Source organism: Zalophus californianus, chromosome 14 (assembly GCF_009762305.2).
Source record: "Zalophus californianus isolate mZalCal1 chromosome 14, mZalCal1.pri.v2, whole genome shotgun sequence".
NCBI lineage: Eukaryota > Metazoa > Chordata > Mammalia > Carnivora > Otariidae > Zalophus > Zalophus californianus.
Window position 1 is genome coordinate 22167391 of NC_045608.1, and position 23774 is coordinate 22191164.

Here is a 23774-nt window from a genome sequence, read left to right on the forward strand (position 1 = left end):
CCATATTATCCAGCAATTCCATTCCTAGATATAAACAAAAAAAATTGAAAATAGGTACTCAAGCAGACACTTGTATGCAAATATTCATAGCATTAGTCACAATAGCCAAAACACAGAAATAATCCAAATGTCCATCAACAGAAGAATGGATAAACAAAATGTGATATATACATTCAGTAAAATACTACTATTCAACCATAAAAAAATAAAATTAATAATATAATACAAAATGATTGAACTTTAAAAATATTATGCTAAGAGGTGCCTGGGTGACTCAGTCAGTTAAGCATCTGCCTTCAGTTCATGTCCTGGGATTGAGCCCCACATTGGGCTCCCTGCTCAGCAGGGCATCTGCTTCTCCCTCTCCCTTCTTCTCTCTCTCTCTCACTCACACTCTCTCTCAAATAAATAAGTAAAATCTTTTTAAAAGTAAAATAAATAAGGGGCGCCTGGGTGGTTCAGTCATTAAGCGTCTGCCTTTGGCTCAGGTCATGATCCCAGGATCCTGGAATCGAATCCCACGTCAGGCTCCGGGCTCAGCGGGAAGCCTACTTCTCCCTCTCCCATTCCCCCAGCTTGTGTTCCCTCTCTCGCTGTCTCTCTGTCAAAAAACAAATTTAAAAAATCTTTAAAAAATAAATAAAATAAAATAAATAAGATAAATTATGCTAAGTCAAAGAAGCCAGACAGAAAAGCACAAATATTACAATTCCATTTATATAAAGTATTTAGAGTAGATAAATTCATAGACACAAAAAGTAGGTTAGAAATTACCAGAGGAATTCAATGGGGAAAAGACAGTTTCTTCAATAAATAGTGTTGGGAGAACTAGATAACCATATGTAGAAGAATGAAATTGGACTATCTTACACCATTCACAAAAATTAACTTGAAATGGATTAAAGACTTAAAAAGAACTGAAACTATTAACTCCTAGAAGAAAACACAGGGGAAAAGCTCCTTGACATGGATCTTAGGACAATTTTTTGGATATGACACCCAAAGTACAAGCAACAGGGACGCCTGGGTGGCTCAGTCAGTAGGGCATCAGATTCTTGATCTCAGGGTCATGAGTTCAAGCCCCACATTGGCCATGGAGCCTACTTAAAAAAAAAGCAACAGAAGCAAAAATTAATAAGGGGGATTATGTCACACTAAAAAGCTTCTGTGTAGCAAAAGAAACCATCAACAAAATGAGAAGGCAATCTAAGAATTGGAAGAAAATATTTGCAAATCATGTATCTGAGAAGGGGTCAATACCCAAAATATAGAAAAATTCTCACAACTCAAGAGCAAAATGTAAACAATCTAAGAAATGGGCGGAGGAACTGAAGAGACATTTTTCTAAAGAAGACATCCAAATGGGGTGACTGGGTGGCTCAGTTGGTTAAGCGTCTGCCTTCGACTTGGGTCATGATCCCAGAGTCCTGGGATCGCGCCCCACGTTGGGGGGGGAAAATCCCTGCTCAGCGGGGAGTCTGCTTCTCCCTCTCCCCCTACTCCTTCCCCTGCTTGTGTACTTGCTCTCACTCTCAAATAAATAAATAAAATCTTTAAAAATAAATACATAAATAAAAACACAAGTGACAAAAGAAAAAAAAGAGAAATTGGACATAATTAAAGTTTAAAATTACTGTGTCAAACAACATCATCAAGAAAGTGAAAAAGAGGGGCGCCTGGGTGGCTCAGTCGTTAAGCGTCTGCCTTCAGCTCAAGTCATGATCCCAGGGTCCTGGGATGGAGCGCCACATCAGGCTCCCTGCTCAGCGGGAAGCCTGCTTCTCCCTCTCCCTCTCCCCCTGCTTCTGTTCCCTCTCTCGCTGTGTCTCTCTCTGTCAAATGAATAAATAAAATCTTTAAATTAAAAAAAAAGTGAAAAAGAGGGGCGGCTCGGTGGCTTAGCTGGTTAAGCATCTGCCTTCCGTTCAGGTCCTGTCCCGGGATTGAGCCCCACCACTAGGCTACCTGCTCAGTGGGGAGTCTGCTTCTCCCTCTGCCCCTCCCGCTGCTTGTGCTCTCTCGCACAAGCTTTATCTCTTGCAAAAATAAATAAAACCTTAAAAAAAAAAAAGGGCGAGATTTGCTAAGTGTTGGCCAGGAAGTGGAGTAAAAGGTACCCTGGTGCACTGCTGGCAGGAATGTAAATTGGTGTAGCCATTATGGAATGCAGAATGGAGATTCCTCCAAAAATTAAAAACAGAATTGCCGTATGATCCAGCAATTCCACTTCTGGGTATTTATCCAAAGATAACAAAACACTAACTTGAAAAGATATATGTACCCCCATGTTCACTGCATAACTGTTTACAATAGCCAACACACAGAAGTAACCTAAATGTCCAACAATGGATGGACAAAGAAAATATGGAATGTGTATATATATATATATATATATGTATATGTATATATACACACACACACTCTCTCTCTCAATGGAATATATTCAGCCATTAAAAAAAAAAACATGAAATCTTGCCATTATGACAATACAGATGGAGAAGGCATTATAAATGAAATAAGTCAAGAAAAGACAAATAGTGTATAATTTCACTTATATGTCTTATATGTGGAATCTAAAAAACCTAAACTCGGGACGCCTGGGTGGCTCAATGGGCTAAGCAGCTGCCTTCGGCTCAGGTCATGATCCCAGGGTCCTGGGATAGAGTCCAGCGTTGGGCTCCCTGCTCAGCCGGGAGTCTGCTTCTCCCTCTGCCTGCCATGCCCCCTGCCTGTGTGCACACTCTCTCTCTCTCTCTCTCTGTCTGGCAAATAAACAGTCTTTTTTTAAAAATTAATTAATTTAAAAAATAATAAAAAGGGGCGCCTGGGTGGCTCAGTCGTTAAGCGTCTGCCTTCAGCTTGGGTCATGATCCCAGGGTCCTGGGATCAAGCCCCGCATCGGGCTCCCTGCTCTGTGGAAAGCCTGCTTCTCCCTCTCCCTCTCCCCCTGCTTCTGTTCCCTCTCTCGCTGTGTCTCTCTCTGTCAAATAAACAAGTAAAATCTTTAAAAAATAATAAAAAAATAAATAAAAATAAAAAATAAAAAACCTAAACTCATATAAATAGAGAGTGATGGTTATCAGGGCCTGAGAGTGGGAAAATGGGGAGATGTTTGTTATAGGGTGCAAACTTCCAAGTACAAGAAAATAAGTTCTGGTGACCTAACATACAGTGTGGTGATTTTAGTTAGTAATACTGTATCAGGTACTTGAAAGCTGCTAAGAGCATAGATCTTAAATGTTCTTTTTTTTAATACTTTTTTTTAAAGGTTTTATTTTTATTTATTTGCCAGAGAAAGAGCACAAGCAGGGGGAGTGGCAGGCAGGAGAGAGAGAAGCAGACTCTCCACTGAGCAAGGAGCCCAATGTGGTGCTCAATCCCAGGACCCTGGGATCATGACCTGAGCCAAAGGCAGACGCTTAACCAACTGAGACACCCAAGTACCCCTTAAATGTTCTCACCACAAAAAAGAAATGGTAATTATGGGATGTGATGAGTGTTAATTAACACTATGGTAGTAATCATTTTGCAATATATAACTGTATCAAATTAATACACTATACACCTTAAATTTATAGTGCTGTATGTCGATTATATATAAAGCTTGGGTGGGGGGCAAGGAGAGGACAATTACCAGAGGAAAAATTTTAATAGATAATGGAGATAGTTGCACAACATTTTGTAAATGTAGTTAATGCCACTGAACTTAATGGTTTACTTAATGGTTACAGTGACAAAACTTTTTGTTATATAGATTTTCCCACAATAAAAATAAGTAAACATGGGGCGCCTAGCTGGCTCAGTCAGTAGAGCATGCAACTCTTGACCTCAGGGTCATGAGTTCAAATCCCACAAAGGGCACACAGCTTACTTAAAAAAATGAGGGGCACCTGGCTGGCTCAGTCAGAAGAGAGTGCAACTCGATCTTGGGTCGTGAGTTTGAGCCTCATGTGGAGTACAGAGATCATTTAAATAAATAAAACTTTAAACAATAAGTAAACACTTAAAGAATACTCAAAAATACATTTTTTTAAAGATTTTAAGTAATCTCTACATCCAATGTGGGGCTCAAACCCACAATCCCAAGATCAAAAGTTGCATGCTCTACCAATGGAGCCAGTCAGGCACCCCAGGAATACATTTTTTAAAATGCCAAGACTTATATACTGAAAATGACAAAACATCACTGAAAGAAACTGAAGAATACCTAAATAAATGGAAAGACATCCCATGTTCATGGATCAGAAGACTTAGTATTATTAACATGTCAATACTCGGGGTGCCTGGGTGGCTCAGTCAGTTGGGCATCCTACTCTTGGTTTCAGCTCAGGTCGTGATCTCAGGGTTATGGGATCAAGCCCCACGTTGGGCTCCATGGTCAGTGCAGAGTTTGGTTGTCCCTCTCCCTCTGATCCTCCCCCACGCGCTCTTTTATTTTACTTTTTTTATTTTATTATATTTATTATAAATAAATCTTAAAAAAAAAAGATGTCAATACTCCCCAAACTGATCTATAGATTCAATGTAATCCCTAATAAAATCCAAGCTGCCTTCTTTTCAGGAACTGATAAGCTCATCCTAAAATTCATAAGGAAATGTAAGGGACTCAGAATAGTCAAAACAATCTTGAAAAAGAGGAACAAATCAGGACTCACACTCTGGATTTCAAAACTCACTACAAAGCTACAGCAATCAAGATTTTGTGTTACTTGCATAAAAGGACAGACACACAGACCAAGAGAATGGAATTTAAAAGTCTAGAAATAAACCCTCGGGGCGCCTGGGTGGCTCAGTTGTTAAGCGTCTGCCTTCGGCTCGGGTCATGGTCCCAGGGTCCCAGGATCTAGCCCCGCATCGGGCTCGCCGCTTGGCGGGAAGCCTACTTCTCCCTCTCCCACTCCCCCTGCTTGTGTGCCCTCTCTTGCTGTGTCTCTCTGTCAAATAAATAAAATCTTTAAGAAAAAAAAAAGGAAAAAGAAATGAACCCTCACATTTATGGCCAAATGATTTTTGACAAGGGTGCCAAGACCATTCAACAGAGAAAGAAGAGTCTCTTCAGGGGGCACCTGGGTGACTCAGTCGGTTAAGTGTCTGCCTGAAGCTCAGGTCATGGTCCCAAGGGTCCTGGGGTTGAGCCCTGAATTGGGTTCCCCGCTCGGCAGTGAGTCTGTTCCTGCCTCTCTCCCTCTGCCTCCTCCCTCATGCTCTCTCAAATAAATAAAATCTTTAATAAAAAAAAAAAGTCTCTTCAAGAAAGTGCTCACCTAGGATATTCACATACAAAAGAATGAATTGGGACCCCTACCTCATACCATATACAAAAAGCAACACAAAACAATCAATGTAAGGGCTAAACCTATAAAACATTTAGAAAAAAACAGGTGTGAGGGCGCCTGGGTGGCTCAGTTGGTTAAGCAACTGCCTTCGGCTCAGGTCATGATCCTGGAGTCCTGAGATCAAGTCCCACATCGGGCTCCCTGCTCAGCAGGGAGTCTGCTTCTCCCTCTGACCCTCTTCCCTCTCGTGCTCTCTATCTCTCATTTTCTCTCTCTCAAATAAAATCTTTAAAAAAAAAATGATAAATTATTAAAAAAAAACAAACAGGTGTGAATCAGTAATAATAACAGATCCTATTTATTGAGCATTATCCACTTTCAAAGTGATGCAGCCCACTTCACCCTTTCTCACCATATCTGTTTCCTGTTCACCATATATAAGCCCTAAGCCTATCTTAAAACAATGGTTTAGGGGCGCCTGGGTGGCTCAGTTGGTTAAGCAACTGCCTTCGGCTCAGGTCATGATCCTGGAGTCCCGGGTTCGAGTCCCGCATCGGGCTCCCTGCTCAGCGGGGAGTCTGCTTCTCCCTCTGACCCTCTTCCCTCTTGTGCTCTCTATCTCTCATCTCTCTCTATCAAATAAATAAATAAAATCTTTAAAAAAAAAAAAAAACAATGGTTTAAGTGAGTAAAAAATAGCTTCAAATACTTCTTTTTTTAAGAGAATTTAAGATTTTATTTATTTGACAGAGAGATAGTGAGAGCAGGAACACAAGCAGAGGGAGCGGGAGAGGGAGAAGCAGGCTTCCCGCCAAGCAGGGAGCCAGATGTGGGGCTCGATCCGATCATGACCTGAGCTAAAGGCAGACATTTAACGACTGCGCCACCCAGGCGCCCCTCAAATATTTACTTCTAAATTTAAATTCGTAACTATGAAAATTCCTATATTATTTCTCCACTTTTTACAGTTTCTTTTTCGGGTCATCAAAGTTGGACATGAAATAAAGAGTGAGTGATAAGGTACATATAATACATTAGTCATTCATTTTTTTAATATCAAAACGCTATTTCAAACATACCTATAGCAAAGCCTTTCTCCTGGAATCAGGACGTGTCATAGAGGATGAATGTATTTAAATTGCAAGGCTGGCTATTTTGAGATAATAAATAACAGTCAACAAATAACCTTCCCTATTCTAAAACTAAAATGGATGTTCTAAAGCTGCTACAGCAGGGATTAAGTGGTGGTTTCTATGATTAGTCCATTAACTGTTTGCAAGTTTGCATGTATCAGCATTTTCCTAGGGAAAGGATCTACTGCTCTCTTCAGATGCTCCCATGGACAGAACATTACAGATGCCCAATTAATATTTGTTGGAAGAATAAATGAAGGGGGATCCACAGCAGGTAAGAGTCAGTAAACTCCCCAAAACTGCTTCTTTCGTTCCATCTTTCATCACCTTCAAACTCCAGAATGAATCCAGAAGTGTCTTAAGCTTTCTGCTACAAGAGCTTCCTCTATTTTTGTGAACAATTATAATTTTACATGATGTAACAAAGGGTCTTACCAAGATTGGGGAATCCATCCTGAAGGGCCCATAACCGAGCCCAAGGGGCAGGGACAGGCTCCTCGGGTTCCTGGTCCTCAGGAATAGAACAGAGTTCCTGGGTGGACACTGTGTCTAAGGAGTTCAGTGTCCCCGAGCTGGAGTGAGAGGACTGGCTGGATGTGGGTGCTGTGCTGGTGGAGCTGGACGTGACTGGAGAGTGTGAGGAGCTGTGTGTCTGGGAGGAGGTGCCTTGAGACTGCGAGAAGCCACCTTGGGACTGGGGACAGGAGCCACTGCCATGGGACTGCTGACGCTCCCCATCCGTCTCTCGAGACATCACGACCTCAAAAATAAGAGTCCAATAATAAGGTTATGTTTCAAGAAACAAGACTTGTAAGACTTGAAGTTTAAGAGTGAAGAATGGGCAGGGGCGCCTGGGTGGCTCAGTTGGTTAAGCGTCCGACTCTTGATTTCAGCTCGGGTCATGATCTCAGGGTCATTAAGATGAGGCCTGTGGCATCCCGATCTGTGCTAGGTGTGGAGCCTGCTTGAGATTCTCTCTCTCCCTCTCCCTCTGCCCCTTCACTCCACCCACCTCCCCCCAACTCCTCCCCCCACCCCCGCAAGAGGGCAATCTCTCTCTCCTAAAAAATAAAAATAAAAAAGTAAAGGATAAGCATATTTACATCAGGAAAACAAAAAAATCCAGAGCAAGCATGTTCTGCAAAAGTTAAAATTCTAAGTCTAGATTGATCTATAGTTCCTCTGGGTTGAGTTTTTCATCATATCACTTTCACCGGATCAGTTTTTTGTATGACAGCCACAAACCACAGGAAAAAGAAAGAAAAAAATTCTACAAAGGTTATAAATAAGTTAAAAGAAATGAACTAATCTGGGGGTGGGAAGGAAGACTTCATAACAGCTTACATTCATCTAATTTTTTAAAAATTAGAAATGTGGGGCTCCTGGGTGGCTTGGTTAAGCACCTGCCTTCAGCTTGGGTCATGATCCCGGGGTTCTGGGACTGAACCCCATGTCGAGCTCCCTGCTCCATGGGGAGTCTGCTTCTCCCTCTCCCTCTGCCTGCTGCTCCCCCTGCTTGTGCTCGCTCGTGCTCTCTATCAAATAAATACATAAATAAAATAAAATAAAACTTAGAAATGAGGGGTGCCTGGGTGGCTAGGTCAGTTAAGCGTCTGCCTTCGGCTCAGCACTCTCGCTCTGTTGCTCTCCCTGTTTGCTCTCTGTCAAATACAGAAATAAATAAAATCTTAAAAAAAATTAAAATTAGAAATGAAACTTAAAAGGTATTCATTAATACAATCAACACTACACTTAAATTTCATGTTTTAGAAGAAAGGGAAAGGGTCATGTGGCTTGGGATAGAAGATGGGCAAAGAAACTATAAACTAATTCACTGCACCACACCAGGGGTGACCATTTACATAAAATGTCACAGATACCCCTCCTCCCCCAAGCCTGCCCCAGGACGGTGAAGACCACATCCTGTTTGTTCACTCTAGATTCCCTGACTCCTAACTAAGGGCCAGGCTATTAATGAAGCAGAACACAAAGAAGACTGCTCTAAACAACTCCACCTAGCCCTTTGTGATGCTGAGTAAGTATAAGGGCTCACCTTTCATCCTAAATGGCCCTCCAGCCCAACAGAATCCTACAGAAACAACTGAGTCACAGGAGACCATAACAGGTTCCCACCCTCACTTTATAGAGTTAATTTGATAGACAGTTAAACTCTGACAACAGAAACTACAGGAAAGTCAAAGTAACTGTCAATCCCTAACTTTAAATCCCTAACATGATTTTTTTATAAGAGTGGGGAGGGGAGTGCATTCTCCCTTCTCTCCAGATACACATACTCAGGCTCTTCCTCCAGGAGAACACAGTAAACATTACTCACACTGACTGTATTTATATAGCTTTCCAGATACAAAGATCCTGATGACTTTTTCTTAAACCACACCAGGGAGGTGATGCCGGAGCTGAGTGTGCCACTCCAGGACCTGCAGCTCTAATACTACATTAGTCAAGGCTGCAACCTCTAATAGCTTTCTGAGCAACACTTCTCCACCCTGACAATGGACAAAAGACTGTCAAGAAGTGGCTGCTATCCTCGTTTATTGTTAAGGGTCCAGCAGACTGAAACCACATTAGCCTCAACCACGAGGAGGAGAAAGTATATGAAAAGATTAGAGGCAGTCAAAACCACGATTTTAGGGCAAACAAGTCTGGAGTCAGATGCCTGAGTCAAATCTTTGCATGACCTTCAGGTAGACCACCACCTCATTAAATAGATCTTGAGGATTAAATGAGATGATACATGAACGTTCCTCCCCCAGTAATGCTTGATAATTGGGAGAACAGAATTCCAGTCCCAAAGAATCCGACAGCCGGAAAGGGTTTTACAAGTGAAACACAATTTTTTTTTCAAACAGAGAAACTGAGTCCCCAGGTGGACTGGTGCCCTCCTACCCTCTCCTCGCCACCCACCCCACACACCTATGGACACTGGCAGGGCACCCTCCTACACAGGTCAGTGTCTCCAGTTTCTGCAGCGCCTAGCTGCTAAAATTGGTTCTCAATAGTTTTTAAGAAATTGAATCTAAAATATGGTAATAATTACTAACATTCATTAACTATTTACAAACCAACTTCCCTCTGATTTTGAAGAGCACAATTTTGTCCTTTCTTACACTGCACGTCTGGGCCAGTTTCAGCTTGTAAGTAACAGGGGAAGTGAACTTCACCTCGAAGTTCATCTACACAGGAAGACAGTCACCCACGCACTCCTCTCCTCCCCCCGACCGAGGTTAAAAACCACACAAAGTGAAAATTCGGGAGATTCCGCGCGCACTAAGACCCTGGGGACGGGAATCGAACCCCCAAACACCCAAGAGAAGTTCTCCACTATGACTCACCGCGTGCGCCCACCTGGAGCCAAACGCTCACAGCAGCCGCAGCCAGCGGAGTGGCGCTAACTAAGCACATACAAACTCCACCCTCAGCCAATTAAAACACCCCTGCGTCGCCGCCGGACCAATGAAGAGCGGCGGATGTGGCCGTCCACACGTACCTCAATGTTTGCTGGGAGTTGTAGTTTAAAATAAGGAGCGGGACACTCAGAATCCAGGATCCCGCCCGGTCAGCTCTCCAGCCAATCAGCAGCACTAGTCTGGTCGGCCGCTCTCTCCGGGTTTCCCCCCCACCGGTGACCGCGGCGAGATAGGCTGCAGCCAGATGTGGGGCGGGAGAACGGGCGCCTTGCTCCGGGTGTGGGGGCTGTGGCCGGCAGGGGTCCTCGGAAGGAGACCGCTAAGCTGCAATGCTGCGTCTCTGGCGGGAAGCAATTCCCCCCAGTGTTGGAACTGCGGCGGCCCAGGGGGCCCCATGCGGGGACACGAGTTCTTCTGCCCACAGTGCCGCGCGCTGCAGCCACCTGACCCCACTCGAGATTACTTCAGCCTCATGGACTGGTACGGGAGGCGGTTTCGGGAAACACGCGGCGGCGAGAGAGACGTCAGAGGCTCAGGAGATAGGGGGTAGGGCCTCTAGTGTTTGGGAAGGAGAAGGAGGGACCGGTTAGATCGGTGGGCGGAGAGAAATCGGGGTGGGGCTTGGAAGCACGGAGGGTGGGATTGCGGCCAGTGAGAGGAAATTGAGGGGCGAGCCTGAGATAGGGCCTCTGAGGAATGGAGACGAGAAAGGTGGGGGGACTGGAGGGGTGGGGAAGGAACTTAGGGGAAATTGAAGGCGGGAGGCTTCTGTAGAGGGAGACCTGAGGGGTGGGACCTGAGAGAAGTTGAGGGGCGGGGCCTGAGGGAAGTGTACTGGAGGGGCTGCAGAAAGACTTGAGGATAGGGTCAGAATGGTTAAAGTTGGATTGAGACTTTTAAGGCGTACTGAGGTATTATCCAAAATAAGGGAGTAAAGGAGCTTCCCGGCTTGTGAACACGTGGAGATGGGAGAGTAGTGCTCCTGGAGAGGGCTTGGAAGCTCCCCTGCCCTTTCCCCCATGCTTGTTTTCCATGTGGTTGTTCCTGAGTTACATCCTTTTATAATAAAATAAATCTAGAAAGAAAAACAAAATAGGGTGTAAAAGCACCGGAAAACTTAATATTGTGGCCTGAGTCTAAGGGAAAAATAAGAACTGGAGGGAGAGAGTCAGAAAAGTGGTTGTTTTTCCTGTTTTCCTCCGAACGTGGAGCTTGGAGAGGTGATGAAATTTGGGCAGAACTAAACTGTTAAGACAGGGCAGGCTCCGGGAAGGTAAAGTGAAAGGAACTGGGTTAAAATAGAGAGACAAAGATGAAAGGACCTGGGCCTTCGAAAGACAGAGTGGGATTCAGGAATGGTCCTTCCCCTTAACTCTGAGATGGGCCCCTACCAGTCACTCTGCACTTAGGATGTGCTGCAGTGACACTATCCTTTAAGTTCTGAAAGCATGCCAAACTTGCTTGCACCTCAGGGCCTTTGCATGTTCCCTCTGCCTCTTGGTGACCTTTTTTCTGATCTTTGATTATTTTTCATCATCATTCAGGTCTCAGCTCAAATGTCATCTCTTTGTCCACCACATGTACCATTTTCCCTGACCCTGTTCTTTTCCTTCACAGCACTTTTTGAAGTTATCTCTCTCTACGTGTATATCGCCTTTACCCCCATGAGAACAGGAACCAGGCCCATAGTATACAAATCTATAAATATTTGGTGCATGACTTTTATCTCCCAATTTCCTTACAGCAACCGTGCCTTCAGAGTTGACACAGCAAAGCTCCACACTAGGTACCAGGAACTACAGCGTCTTGTCCACCCTGATTTCTTCAGCCAGAGGTCTCAGGTAGCCTGTTGGCCACCCCTAATCATACCCAAACATTAGTGTACATGGGGTGGGTGGCAGTGGCCTTGTGGTGATGTGGTTATCAGAGACAGAGCTAAACAACCAGCTCTACCCTAGGGCAGCCTGACCCCAGCTGGCAGACCCTGAACCTGCCCTGCACTCACAGCTTTTACCTGACTCCCCAGAAGAATTAGAATCCATTCGTGAAAATAAAGACATCTCATCCCACACCACTTCTACTTGGGAGACTTCCTTACTTGTCTGCCCATCAGTATTTTATGAAACAGTTTGTGAATGTAATGTGGCTGATTTGGATGGTAATGAAATTATCTTCATCTCCACTAACAGACTGAAAAGGACTTCTCGGAAAAGCATTCAACCCTGGTGAATGATGCCTATAAGACCCTTCTGGCTCCCCTGAGCAGGGGACTATACCTTGTAAGGTGATTTCCCAACCCTCTATGCGTGACTTACATGCTATTCATTGGGCTATGGGACAGCTGCTCCCCTGTATTCACCAGAAGAGTGCTTGAGACCTGAACTAGTCTAGGGACCCAAAGATAATTTGCCTCAATGATACTGCATGAGAATAGTTTTCTCTGAGTATTTGTAAATCTTACTTGCCTGAGTGCCTTATTTTTTTACCGTTTGGTAGCATTTAGGGAAGAGTATTTTGGGGGTTTTGGTGGGGGAGGGAAGAGTTTAGCACCTTAGAGTTTTAGGATTTAATAGAGCCTTTACAAATATCTAGTTCAGTCTCCCAAGTGGAGGAACAACTGCCCTCGGTCACACAGTTCCAGGTAGCAGAGAGGAATCCCGTCCCAGCACTCCTGTCTCTGTCCAACTTCCCCATACCCTGCCTTCACATTTTCACTATTAAGACAGTTCAAGGTTAAAAAAAAAAAAAAAGACAGTTCAAGGTTTGTTTGTTTGTTTGTTTGTTTATGAATCGTATTCTGTTCTATTCTGTGAGTAGGATTTATGACTCTGGCCACAGTCTCTTCAACCAACCTTACTTCTTTCTGCTTTATGTCCCAATAGCTAAAGCTCCATGGACTAGAGATTCCTGAAGGGACAGATGATGAAATGGACAGGCAATTCCTCATGGAAATAATGGAAATCAATGAAAAACTTGCAGAAGCTCAAAGTGAAGCTGCCATGAAAGAGACTGAATCTATTGTCAGAGGTAAAAGATAAAATACCACTGAATGCATTTTATTGCTGTTACGAGTACATGTCCAAGGTTAGGTGAAAATGAATATAAAGACTACATCTAGGTCATCATAATGATTCAGGGAGTATTTTTTTTCTTGGTTATACTGAAACCAATTTTGTCTGGAGGTTAAACTTGCAACATCTCTTAACTTTCCAGAAGGCAGCCTTAAACCAAGAATGTAATAATATTTTGCAGATTGCACTCCTCCTTCCTACCCATGACATCATTAGATGCTATTAACATCTCTGACAAGAATAATTAGACCTTAGAAGTTCATGGAAATGCCCAAGGTCACATTGCAGAGCAAAGACTGAAAAACTGACTTCTAATCGCATATTACTTTGTTTTCCACTTTATTTCACACTGATTCAGGCAGGGTTCTCCAGAGAGACAGAACCAATAGTATATATGTATATATGGAGAGAGAGAGAGAGAGGAACCTATTTTAAGGAATTGGCTCACAGAATTGTGAGGGCTAACAAGTCCAAAATATGTCAGGCAGACCAGGAGGCTGGAAACTCAAGCAGGACTTCTATGCCTACATTATCCAAGCTAATCTTTACTTAAAGTCAACTGGTTGTAAATCACATCTACAAAATACCTTCACAGCAATATCTAGACTAGCGTTTGACCAAACATTTGGGCACCATAGCCCAACAAAGCTGACACATAAAATTAACCATGCCATGTAGAAGAAGGTCCAAGTTCTCACTCCAATTGTATGCACATATGTACTTTCACAAAAATTTGTGGCATGCCTGCTGTGAATCAAGCGTTATGCAAGACACCAGTGAACGAGAAAGACCCGTGTCTTCATGGAGTTTATATATTCCAACTCAGTGTGTCCAAAATGGAATTCATGAGCCTCTCCCCTCCCTCCTTAAAAAAAAAAACCAACCTATTCCTCTGCTGATGTTCCCTAAGTGAAAGACACCATCCAGCTGCACAAGTCCAAAACACTGAGGAGGCGTTCTTAACAACTTATCCTCCCTTACCCCCATAGATAGTCATCACCAAATCTTGAAATGCTGACCTTCTAAATATGTCCCAAATCTGTCTGTCTGCACTGCCAGCACCCTGTTCCAAACTACCATTCTTTCTCACCTGGACAACTGCAGTAGCTCCAGACTGGTCTAGCTATACTTCAATCGAATATATTCCTATACTGTCACTTATGAGATCTTTTGAAACCCAAATCTAATCATATTACCCTGGGTTATGCTTTAAAACTTTATGTGGCTTCCCACTGCTCTCAGGTTAAAGACCAAAGTCTTTAGTAAAGCATACAAGGCCCTGTATGGTCTGACCTCTGCTTCCTCCCATGTGCCCCTCCACTCTAGCCACACAGGACATTTCTAGTTCTTCATCTGTACCAGGCACCTTTCTACCCTGGGGCCTTTGCACATGCTGTTCTGCTTAAAACTCTCTTCTCCTCCTTCCTCTAGTGAACTCTTCCTCTTCCAGATCTGGGGGTAATCATCACTTCCTCAGAGAACCTCTTTATCTGTACCTTTTGGCAGTGGATACCTCTCCCTTATAGGACTAATCACAGTTATAACCTTACTGTTCTACATGAGATTATTTGACCAATGTCAGCCTCTCTCCCTCCTTAGAGTAGAAGTTCTGCAGAGGCAGAAATTGTTTCTGCTTTTTGGTCCCCTCATATCCTCAGCCCAGGTACATGATGTATATAACATGGGCTCAGTAAATATTAATTGAGTGAATAAATAATAAAAAAGAAGCTAAAATCAATAAAATGGCGGGGTGGGTCTATCAGTTAAGGATGTATCAACAGCCTTTCGGCTGGTTGGTGTTGGAAGACCTCAAGGCTTACAGTCAGAAACCCCCTCTGCACAGTTTTGGAAGGCAGAGGAACATGACACTCTGCTGTGAGGGGGTCTTGGGTGCAGTGTCAACACTGCCATTGACTTTACATGTGACCTTGAACAAGCAGTTTTACCCCTCTGAGCCTCAGTTTGCTCATCTGTAAAATGGAGATAACATTAGTGCTGGTTGTTGCAAGGATTAAATTAAATCAAATAAAACATGTAAAACACATAACAGTGCCTGGCCCATAGCAGGTGCTCAGTCACTGGTGGGGGTTATTCTAGCCCTATAGTGAATGTCTGGTTTCAAACAGGTCACTGACCTTCATTTAGATTAATTCCTAAGTTTCCTCCCCTACAAGCATGTGCTAAGGCCCAAAGTAAACAAATATTCAAGGGCATAGAGCTAGTTAGATCTGGGCAGAACTCCTGAGCCCCTAGACTCCTAGTCCAGTGTTCTTTTGTCAACACCACGTTGCTAGTTTCCCACAGCTGTCTAGGAGTCTGGAGACTTGGAGTCTGCTCCCAGCTCCTCCACTCAACCAACCATATGACTAGGGCCATCTCCCAATACCTGTAACTGCCTATGAAAGAGATATAACATATTTGAAAGTGCTTTGAAAGCAGGCACCATATAAGCGATTGATACTTTTTATATCTGGAAAACGTACTTATAGTGAATTTCTTTTTTTTTTTTTTTTAAAGATTTTATTTATTTATTTGAGAGAGAGAGAAACAGCATGAGAGGGGAGCGGGTCAGAGGGAGAAGCAGGCTCCCCACCGAGCAGGGAGCCCGATGCGGGACTTGATCCCAGGACCCCGGGATCATGACCTGAGCCGAAGGCAGTCGCCCAACCGAGCCACCCAGGCGAATTTCTTCATTTCCTAATGAGGACACGGTAGAAACACCAGGTGGCTGAAACACCAGGTGGCTGCTCCTTTACCTTATCTGGCATCTCCTCTCTTATGGTACAATATGATCTAAGTGTTTCATTTTCCTGGGAGGCTGTATAATTTGCAAGTGGTTGTTTGAAACACTGTAATGCCCTGCCCATAGGCAATCCCAGTTTGCTAATTTTCTCCTACCTGAAATCTGGAAAATTCAGACTACTTGGTGGAGACAATCAAAGCATTTCCTTGTCCTGTCTTTTTTTTTTTTTAATGATTGTATAGCCATTTTACAAGCCTTAGCGATTGCCCCTCAGACCTTTCAGAGGTAGAAAAACATAATGTGAGTAGGGTCAGCTACACTAAACGGGAGCTCCTGGGGAGCCTGGGTGGCTCAGTTGGTTGAATGTCTGACTCTTGGTTTCAGCTCAGGTCATGATCTCAGGGTTGTGGGATTGAGCCTCGATTAGGGCTCTGTGCTTAGTGGGGAGTCTGCTTGAGATTCTCTCTCTCACCCTCTGCCCCTTCCCCACACACATGTGTGTACCCTCTCTTTCTCTCTCTCTCTCTCAAATAAAGATAAATAAATCTAAAACAAAACAAAACACAGGAGCTGCCATCATGGGGCATGTGGACACAGGGCTTATGAGGCCTTACCCTGGAATCTAAGCTCCCTGTCATATTGTGTTGAAACCAGCTACCAAGTGTTATCTTCACATCGTTAGTCTATATAAATAGAAAAATTAAGATAGTGATTTTCTCTTTCAGCTAAACAGAAAGAATTGACTGACAGTGTGAGCAGAGCTTTTGAACAAGGTACTTTCTTCATGTCTTAAGTTTCTTAAATGTGGAAAGAAACTGTAAGCACTGAGGTATAACCATCAATTCAATAAACAGCTATTTTATACCCATCCTATGATAAGTACATGGGGAGCTATAAAATATAGGCAAGTGGACATTTCTCCCTTCAAGGATTCACAGCCTTGCTAGAGAAATAAGCTGTGTGCCAAAAACTGATATGCCAGTGAAAGAGCAGACGAAAGTGCTTCTGTTCCTCTTCAGCAAGTAGGAGAAGTTAAGGTACGGGATGTAGGCTGAAGCCAACACAGGCAGATCCTGAGGGCAAGGCTGCACACCCCTTTCCTCTGCAAAGCCCAGAAGGAGAAGCCCACGGCAGAGCTGTGCCCAAATTTCAAAATAGCAATGTTCATCCTGGTCCCCATTGCTCCTGGCTTTCAGCTCAAAGAGATTCAGTCTATTTCTGGCTATTTTGAAGTAAAAACAGTCTTTCTCTCCATCCCAGACTTGTGCCACCCCTTAAATAAAGGAATAATGGCCCTTTGGCTGAAGGATCATTTGACTGCAGGAAGCCGAAGGCCACTCAAGCTAGCCCAGATAAAAAAGGTTATTATAAGGAATTAGGACTATGTGCCCAGATCCAAAGAGAAAGTCCCTGTGATGATTATAGTATACAGTGTTATATGAGCTCTTCTGGGGCAAAGCCTGAGAACCAGAATGCAGTCTGAAACCAAAACTGCAGTCCTGGACTCGATGCCTCTGGCAGTTTCATTGCATCCTCTTCTCCTCACTATAAACCAGTTCCATTCTCGTCCTCATTAGCATACAGTGCTCCAAAATGGCCTTCCCCACTGGTGACTCCTTAGTTCGCCTAGGTCCATTATCTTATAAGAGCAAGGACTTTGACCATCTGACTAGAGTCCCCTAGGCACCAACTCTAGATTCCCGAGAGGGGGAATTTGGTTGGCCCAGCTTGAACCAGATGTCCACTGAAGTCCAGTCAGCTAGTGCTGAGGGGACAGGCTTATACAGTGTGCCATCCAGTTTGCAAGGACTGTAGAAGTCTATTCTGACACACAGGCAGAGGAAGGGTCTCTAAAAATACGTTAGGGAAATACAGGTTAACAGCCTGATATGGCTGCCTGAAATCCATGAACCCAACCCACTGACGATTCAGGTGTTCCACCAGGGCTCACCCACATCTCCTACTGCACTTTTGTAGATTTTTTTTTTTTTGTAGATTTTGAGAAGAATAAATAATATTTAAGTACAATTTAAGGAATAAAAACAGAAGAAACACTCATGTCCCCACCACCCAGCTTAAGAAATAGAACATGCAAAGAAGATATACAAATAGTCTATGGAAAGATGTGCAACATCACTAATCATTAGGCAAATGAAAATCAAAACCACAACGAAATACTGATTAAGATGGCTAGTATTAGAAAACTCAGAAAATAACAAGTATTGGTGAGGGTCTGGAGAAGTTGAAACCATTGTGCACTGTTGGCGGGGATGTAAAATAGTGCAGCCACTATGGAAAGCATTATGGTATTTCCTCAAGGAATTAAAAATAGGATCACCATAAGATCTAGCAATTCCACTTCTAAGAATATACCTGAAGAATTGACAGCAGGGACTCTGAAGAGATGCTTGTACGCTGTCAAAGGTAAAGCCAGATACTACTTAAAGTGGTAAGGATAGATTTTAATCAGTAATAACTATTGCAATAGGGAAGAGTCTGGTGTGAACTGAACTCCCGATTGATACAAAGGTTACTGGGCATTTTAAAGAAAGAATGAAGGGCACCTGGGTGGCTCAGTTGGTTAAGCATCTGCCTTCAGCTCAGGTCATGATCCCAGGGTTCTGTGATTGAGCTCGGCATTGGGCTCCCTGCTCACTGGGGAGTCTGCTCCTTCCTCTCCCTTCTGCCCCACCCCACCCCCGCCCCCCGCTCATGGTCTCGCTCTCTCTCTCTCTCAAATAAATAAATAAAATATTAAAAAAAAAAAATAAAGGGAGAATGAGGGAGTAGGGAGGAGAATGAGCATCGTCTCAGTAGAGTCTGGGAAATGAAAAATTACAAAAAAGGGAAGGTGGTAGTTTCATGTGAAACCGATCTGGTTTTGCTAACTGGGGCTTATTAAAGTTAGGCTTCTACCCTCCCTCAGACACTGGGAGACAGGGGTCCTATCTTCTGGTGTTAGCTGCAACAAACAGTAAGAAAGAAACAGGAAGAAGAGACATTCTTCTTTCCTCTGAACAATGTAAGTCCATTTCTCATTCGATCGCCCTTTGTTTATTAAGGACTAGCTGAGCCATCTGTTGAGACTTGGTAGAAGAGGATATTTGCTGGATGACGTGAGCAATCAGGCATTTAATGAGGAGCATCTCTATGGAAACAAAAAGAAAACAAAGGCTAATGGTGGGAACAGAGTATAAACCCAGTTTGTGAGTCCAGAGGGCGGGCAGTCACTTGAGAAGACACTGAACTCTTTTTTTTTTTTTTAAGATTTTATTTATTTATTTGAGAGAGAATGAGAGATAGAGAGCACGAGAGGGAAGAGGGTCAGAGGGAGAAGCAGACTCCCTGCCGAGCAGGGAGCCCGACGCGGGACTCGATCCCAGGACTCCAGGATCATGACCTGAGCCGAAGGCAGTCGCTTAACCAACTGAGCCACCCAGGCGCCCAAGACACTGAACTCTTAAGCATCTTTACATGGTGGTGTGAGGACAGCAGTGGCAGTCCGACAGATTTCTTATTTTATAGTTTGACTGTTGGTAGTGATGGCATAGACGTCAACGTCACAGCCATGGCTTTACCCAGAGCAGAGCATGGGAGACACAGGAGTTCTGGTGGACCTTTGGGGTAGCCCAAGTGGCAGCAAGTCCAGGCACAAAGGTTGCCCACGCGTGATTTGTAGGGATGAGTTCTTTGATGCTTATATCAAGTTGTCTGGCCTTAGCTTTCAGGGCATTTTCAGATCCTGGAGGAAAGGGCGACCACAAGAGAACCTGAGTCCCAAAAAGGATTAGGTTTTAGTTCTTAGTGATGCCAAATCAGGAGGGAAGGAGAAAAATGGGAAACGGCACTTTGGAGAGTTGTAGCCAGATATTCAAGGAGAATTAAGAATTTGCTAAGGGAGGGCGCCTGGGTGGCTCAGATGGTTAAGCGTCTGCCTTCAGCTCAGGTCATGATCCCAGGGTCCTGGGATCGAGTCCCGCATCAGGCTCCCTGCTGCTTGGGAGCCTGCTTCTCCCTCTGCCTCTCTCTCTCTCTGTCTCTCATGAATAAATAAATAGAATCTTTAAAAAAAAGAATTTGCTAAGGGCTAAAAACAAAAGAAGGGGGAAAAAAAGAATTTGCTAAGGGCTGACAAAATGTGTAAGATGGCAAGATCCAGTTTGGTTTACAGGAAGATAATAAAACCTCAAGATAGATTCCAGGTGTGATATACTTTTCCACTGTCATAAAATTTCTATCTACAGTCAACCCCCTTTTTAATCAAAGGTTATCAAGGTAGAATAGTTTTGTTTACAAAATAACTTTAGTTGCATTAAAGTTGGCCTAATTATCCACATGAATGCAACAAGAATAGTAATCAACAATACAGACCTTTTTAAGTAATTGATTTTTTATTTTTATTTTTTTAAAGTTTTTATTTATTTATTTGAGAGAGAGAATGAGAGAGAGCGAGCACATGAGAGGGGGGAGGGTCAGAGGGAGAAGCGGGCTCGCGGAACTCGATCCTGGGACCCCAGGATCACGACCTGAGCCGAAGGCAGTCGCTTAACCAACTGAGCCCCCCAGGCGCCCCTTAAGTAACTGATTTTTTTATTTTTTTAAGATTTTATTTATTTATTTGACAGAGACAGAGATAGCGAGAGTAGGAACACAAGCAGGGGGAGTGGGAGAGGGAGAAGCAGGCTTCCCGCTGAGCAGGGAGCCCGATGCGGGGCTCGATCCCAGCACCCTGGGATCATGACCTGAGCCAAAGGCAGACGCTTAACGACTGAGCCACCCAGGTGCCCCAATAGTGAATGTTTTAACACTTTATCTTATTTAGAAATTATTTATATATTTAATAAAGATCTATTATTTAACTTAGCTTACCATGACTCTAAGGTTCCAAGTTGCCAAAAAGATTTTGGAAATGATTTTTAGGCAGCATATTATAAAACATAATTATCATTATAAATAAAGTTTGTCAGGGGCACCTAGGTGGCTCAGTCAGTTAAGCATTTGCCTTCAACTCAGGTCATAATCCTAGGGTCCTGGGATCACGCCCCACATCGGGCTCCCTCCTCAGCAGGGAGCCTGCTTCTCCCTCTCCTCCCTTCTCATTCTCTCTCTCTCCCTATCTCTGTCTCTCTTTCAAATAAATAAAATCTTTAAAAAGAATAAAATAAAATAAATTCAATTAATTTAAATTCAGTTAATTAACATGTAATGTATTATTTGTATCAGGGGTACGGGTCTGTGATTCATCAGTCTTATATAATACCCAGTGCTGATTACAACATATACCCTCCCTAATGTCCATCACCCAGTTACCCCATTCCCCCTCAGTTTGTTTCCTAAGATTAAGAGTCTCTTATGGTTTGTCTCCCTCTCCGATTTCGTCTTGTTTCATTTTTTCCTCTCTCCCCTATGATCCTCTGCCTTGTTTCTCAGATTCCGCATATCAGTGAGATCATATGATAATTGTCTTTTTCTGATTGACTTACTTCGCTTAGCATAATACCCTCTAGTTCTATCCACGTCATTGCAAATGGCAAGATTTCATTTTTTTTGATGGCTAGGTACTATTCCATTTATATATATATATACATATACATATACACACCACATCTTCTTTATCCATTCATCTGTCGATGGACATCTCAGCTCTTTCCATAGTTTGGCTATTGCGGACATTGCTGCTACAAACATTGGGGTGCAGGTGACCCTTTGGATCACTACATTTGTATCTTTGGGGTAAAACCCCATAGTGCAATTGCTGGGTCATAGGGAGGATACAACTCTTTTAAGGGATTTTTATAAATTAACTTGGTAATATCATCGGGAGTTAGGGAAATGTACATATCAGACACATAAATATACAGACAGATGCAAATACAGATCTCACAGGGGTTTTTTTGTTTTTTGTGTTTTTTTTTAAGATTTTATTTATTTGGCAGAGAGAGACACAGAGAGAGAGGGAACACAAGCAGGGGGAGTGGGAAAGGGAGAAGCAGGCTTCCTGTGGAGCAGGGAGCCCGACACGGGGCTTGATCCCAGGACCCTGGGATCATGACCTGAGCCAAAGGCAGACGCTTAACGACTGAGCCATCCAGGCGCCCCTCACAGTTTTCATTTTAAAACTTTATCTGTGATTCAGACTGGCTACCTTGGTCAATAGAGTTAGTTTTATTCTTGCTGAAATGAAACCTCACCTTAACATCTCTGTTTATTTCAGATGATTTGGAAAAAGCCAAGGAAATTTTAACAAAGATGAGATACTTTTCAAATATAGAAGAAAAGATCAAGTTAAAGAAGATTCCCCTCTAATGATTACTAGTTTAAAACTTTCCAAAAAAAAAGTTTCAAAAATAAAGTTCTTGTATATTTCTTTTCTGGCTTCTGTTAATTGAGATTAGAAATGCATTCACCGCTTTTACCATCTTAGTTAAACCTGTGGCTCAGGCATTAATGGATGGCAAAGTTTATCATGCGGGAGGAAACAGTGTAGCCAAAGCTTGGGTGGTGGTCAGTTCTTTGTGTGATACTTGATACAGCATGCTCCCCATCTAGGCAGGTAAAAGAACTAGGGATGGGGCCAACTTGAGGCTCTGGAGAAATGGTTGGCAAACTTTTACTGCAAAGGGCCAGATAGTAAATGCTTTAGGCTTTGTGGCCCATACTGCCTCTGTTATAACTGCTCAACTCTGTCATGATAGCATTTTGTTTACAAAACAGGCAGTGAGTTAGATTTGACCCAGAGATTCCCAACCTCTGCCCTAGAACCATATCTTTCTAATGGCCAGCCCTTCACTAGTGCCCTTGTTAGTATAGTCTTCAGAGCATTCAGTTTAGTAACCATGCAAAGTTGCCTAAGGATTCTTAGGCCTACATTTAAAAATGTAGATAATATTATCAAGAGTTAGTCTGGTGGGGCCATGCTGGGTGTAGAGATTACCAAAAAAAAGAAAAAAGAAAAATTCCAAGAAATAACAACTCTTGGAGAGCATTGCTTGTTTACAATTGAAAAATCAGAGTTGTGAACCAAGGTTCAACTCCTAGAGCTTAAAATTGCAGCCCCTTTGCATCCTCCCTCATCCTTGTCTAAGAATTTATATCTTGTGAATCCTGATCCTATTCTACTGAGTTTGTTAATATTTTAGGATTTATGGATCCTCTGAAGGCAAATTAATCACAGCAGCTGTCTGGTTTAATGGTATTTAGGAATATCAGTACAATCACCAGCCCTCTTATATTTTACAAGGAGAATGAGTTACTTCTCTAAAAACACACAAGGAGTCTTTAAGTGAACAATTACAATGCAAGCAAATGTCCTAATTAAATTGGGTGCCTCTGCAAAGAAACGAGATGAAAGTAGTGTTTGAAATAGTTCTGCAGACAATCTTCATTCCTTCTTCAGAACGATGATCAGGGACCAAAACAATCTGACCATAAAAAGAAATCAGATAAACATTTTTGGAGGAACTTCAAAGAAACTTTTCCCTTACCTGCTGCCATCAACTAGAAAGGCCACTAGGCCTCCCAGCTAACTACTTCTGATTTAGGGGATAAATAAAAAAGACTTTAAGTCAGTGTAATTACTTTTGTTTTTTCTTTTTTGTTTTTCCTTCACTCTTCCAAATTCTTTCCCCTTTAGGGTAAAAGTCCAAGTTTAGTGGGACTTCTAAATCCAGGAACCCTTGCAAGTGTTCCCTGTCAAAGCCCTATGGGGAGGTAGGCTTCTAGCCATCTGGAAAATTAGCAGCCCTATTTGGACTAAAGTTTTTTGGTTTTCCTTTTTTTTTTTTTTTTTTAAGTTTATTTAAGTAATCTCTACACCCAATGTGACGCTGGAACTCATGACCCCGAGATCAAGAGTTGCATGCTCTTCCGAATGAGCCAGCCAGGCACCCCTGAATTAAAGTTTTTCTTTTTTTTTTTTTTAAGATTTTATTTATTTGTCAGAGAGAGAGAGAGTGTGCACAAGCAGGGGTGTAGTGGCAGGGAGAGGGAGAAGCAGGCTCCTGCTTAGCAGAGAGCACTGATATGGGGCTCAATCACAGGACCCTGGGATCACGACCTGAGCCGAAGGCAGATGCTTAACCAACTGAGCCACCCAGGCATCCCTGAATTAAAGTTTCTGACCA

General features: G+C 43.1%; 2 protein-coding genes across 12 annotated transcripts in view; one reads left to right on the top strand and one right to left on the bottom strand.

Annotated features, from left to right (window-relative positions):
• The window catches only part of CHEK2 (checkpoint kinase 2), an 88456-nt gene that overhangs the window by 41519 nt on the left and 23163 nt on the right, over positions 1 to 23774 (bottom strand). For 2 of the 7 annotated variants that reach the window (XM_027576913.1, XM_027576916.1), the window contains exons 1-2: positions 9763 to 9838; positions 6845 to 7169 (exon numbers count right to left, since the gene is read on the bottom strand). The exons of 1 other annotated variant lie outside the window; for it this stretch is intronic. In XM_027576913.1, coding sequence (XP_027432714.1) covers positions 6845 to 7163 — 319 coding nt within the window. In that variant the 5' untranslated portion in view covers positions 7164 to 7169; positions 9763 to 9838. Of the gene's footprint in view, positions 1 to 6844; positions 7419 to 9762; positions 9839 to 9917; positions 10029 to 23774 lie in introns of those variants that run through there. 4 more of the 7 variants (XM_027576919.1, XM_027576917.1, XM_027576915.1 and 1 more) reach the window with 3 other exon arrangements.
• On the top strand, positions 9951 to 22018 carry HSCB (HscB mitochondrial iron-sulfur cluster cochaperone). Of its 5 annotated transcripts, none has more exons than XM_027576920.1 (6): positions 9957 to 10383; positions 11582 to 11678; positions 12027 to 12116; positions 12720 to 12864; positions 16377 to 16424; positions 21866 to 22017. In XM_027576920.1, exons 1-6 carry the CDS (start codon positions 10082 to 10084, stop codon positions 21955 to 21957), a joined length of 774 nt encoding a protein of 257 aa, XP_027432721.1. In that variant the 5' UTR covers positions 9957 to 10081; the 3' UTR covers positions 21958 to 22017. The 5 variants fall into 5 exon arrangements, 4 of the variants coding, with proteins under 4 accessions (XP_027432722.1, XP_027432721.1, XP_027432723.1 ...); XR_003517055.1 differs by having other exon boundaries at positions 9966 to 10317; positions 12027 to 12121; positions 21866 to 21941; XM_027576922.1 differs by having other exon boundaries at positions 10065 to 10317; positions 21866 to 22018.

Bases quoted from the DNA above. Each gene is read 5' to 3' on its own strand.
- HSCB (XM_027576920.1), top strand. From the start codon at position 10,082: ATGTGGGGCGGGAGAACGGGCGCCTTGCTCCGGGTGTGGGGGCTGTGG. The intron at 11,679-12,026 runs GTAGCCTGTTGG...CTCCACTAACAG, and splicing joins TCTTCAGCCAGAGGTCTCAG to ACTGAAAAGGACTTCTCGGA. The intron at 12,865-16,376 runs GTAAAAGATAAA...TTTCTCTTTCAG, and splicing joins GACTGAATCTATTGTCAGAG to CTAAACAGAAAGAATTGACT.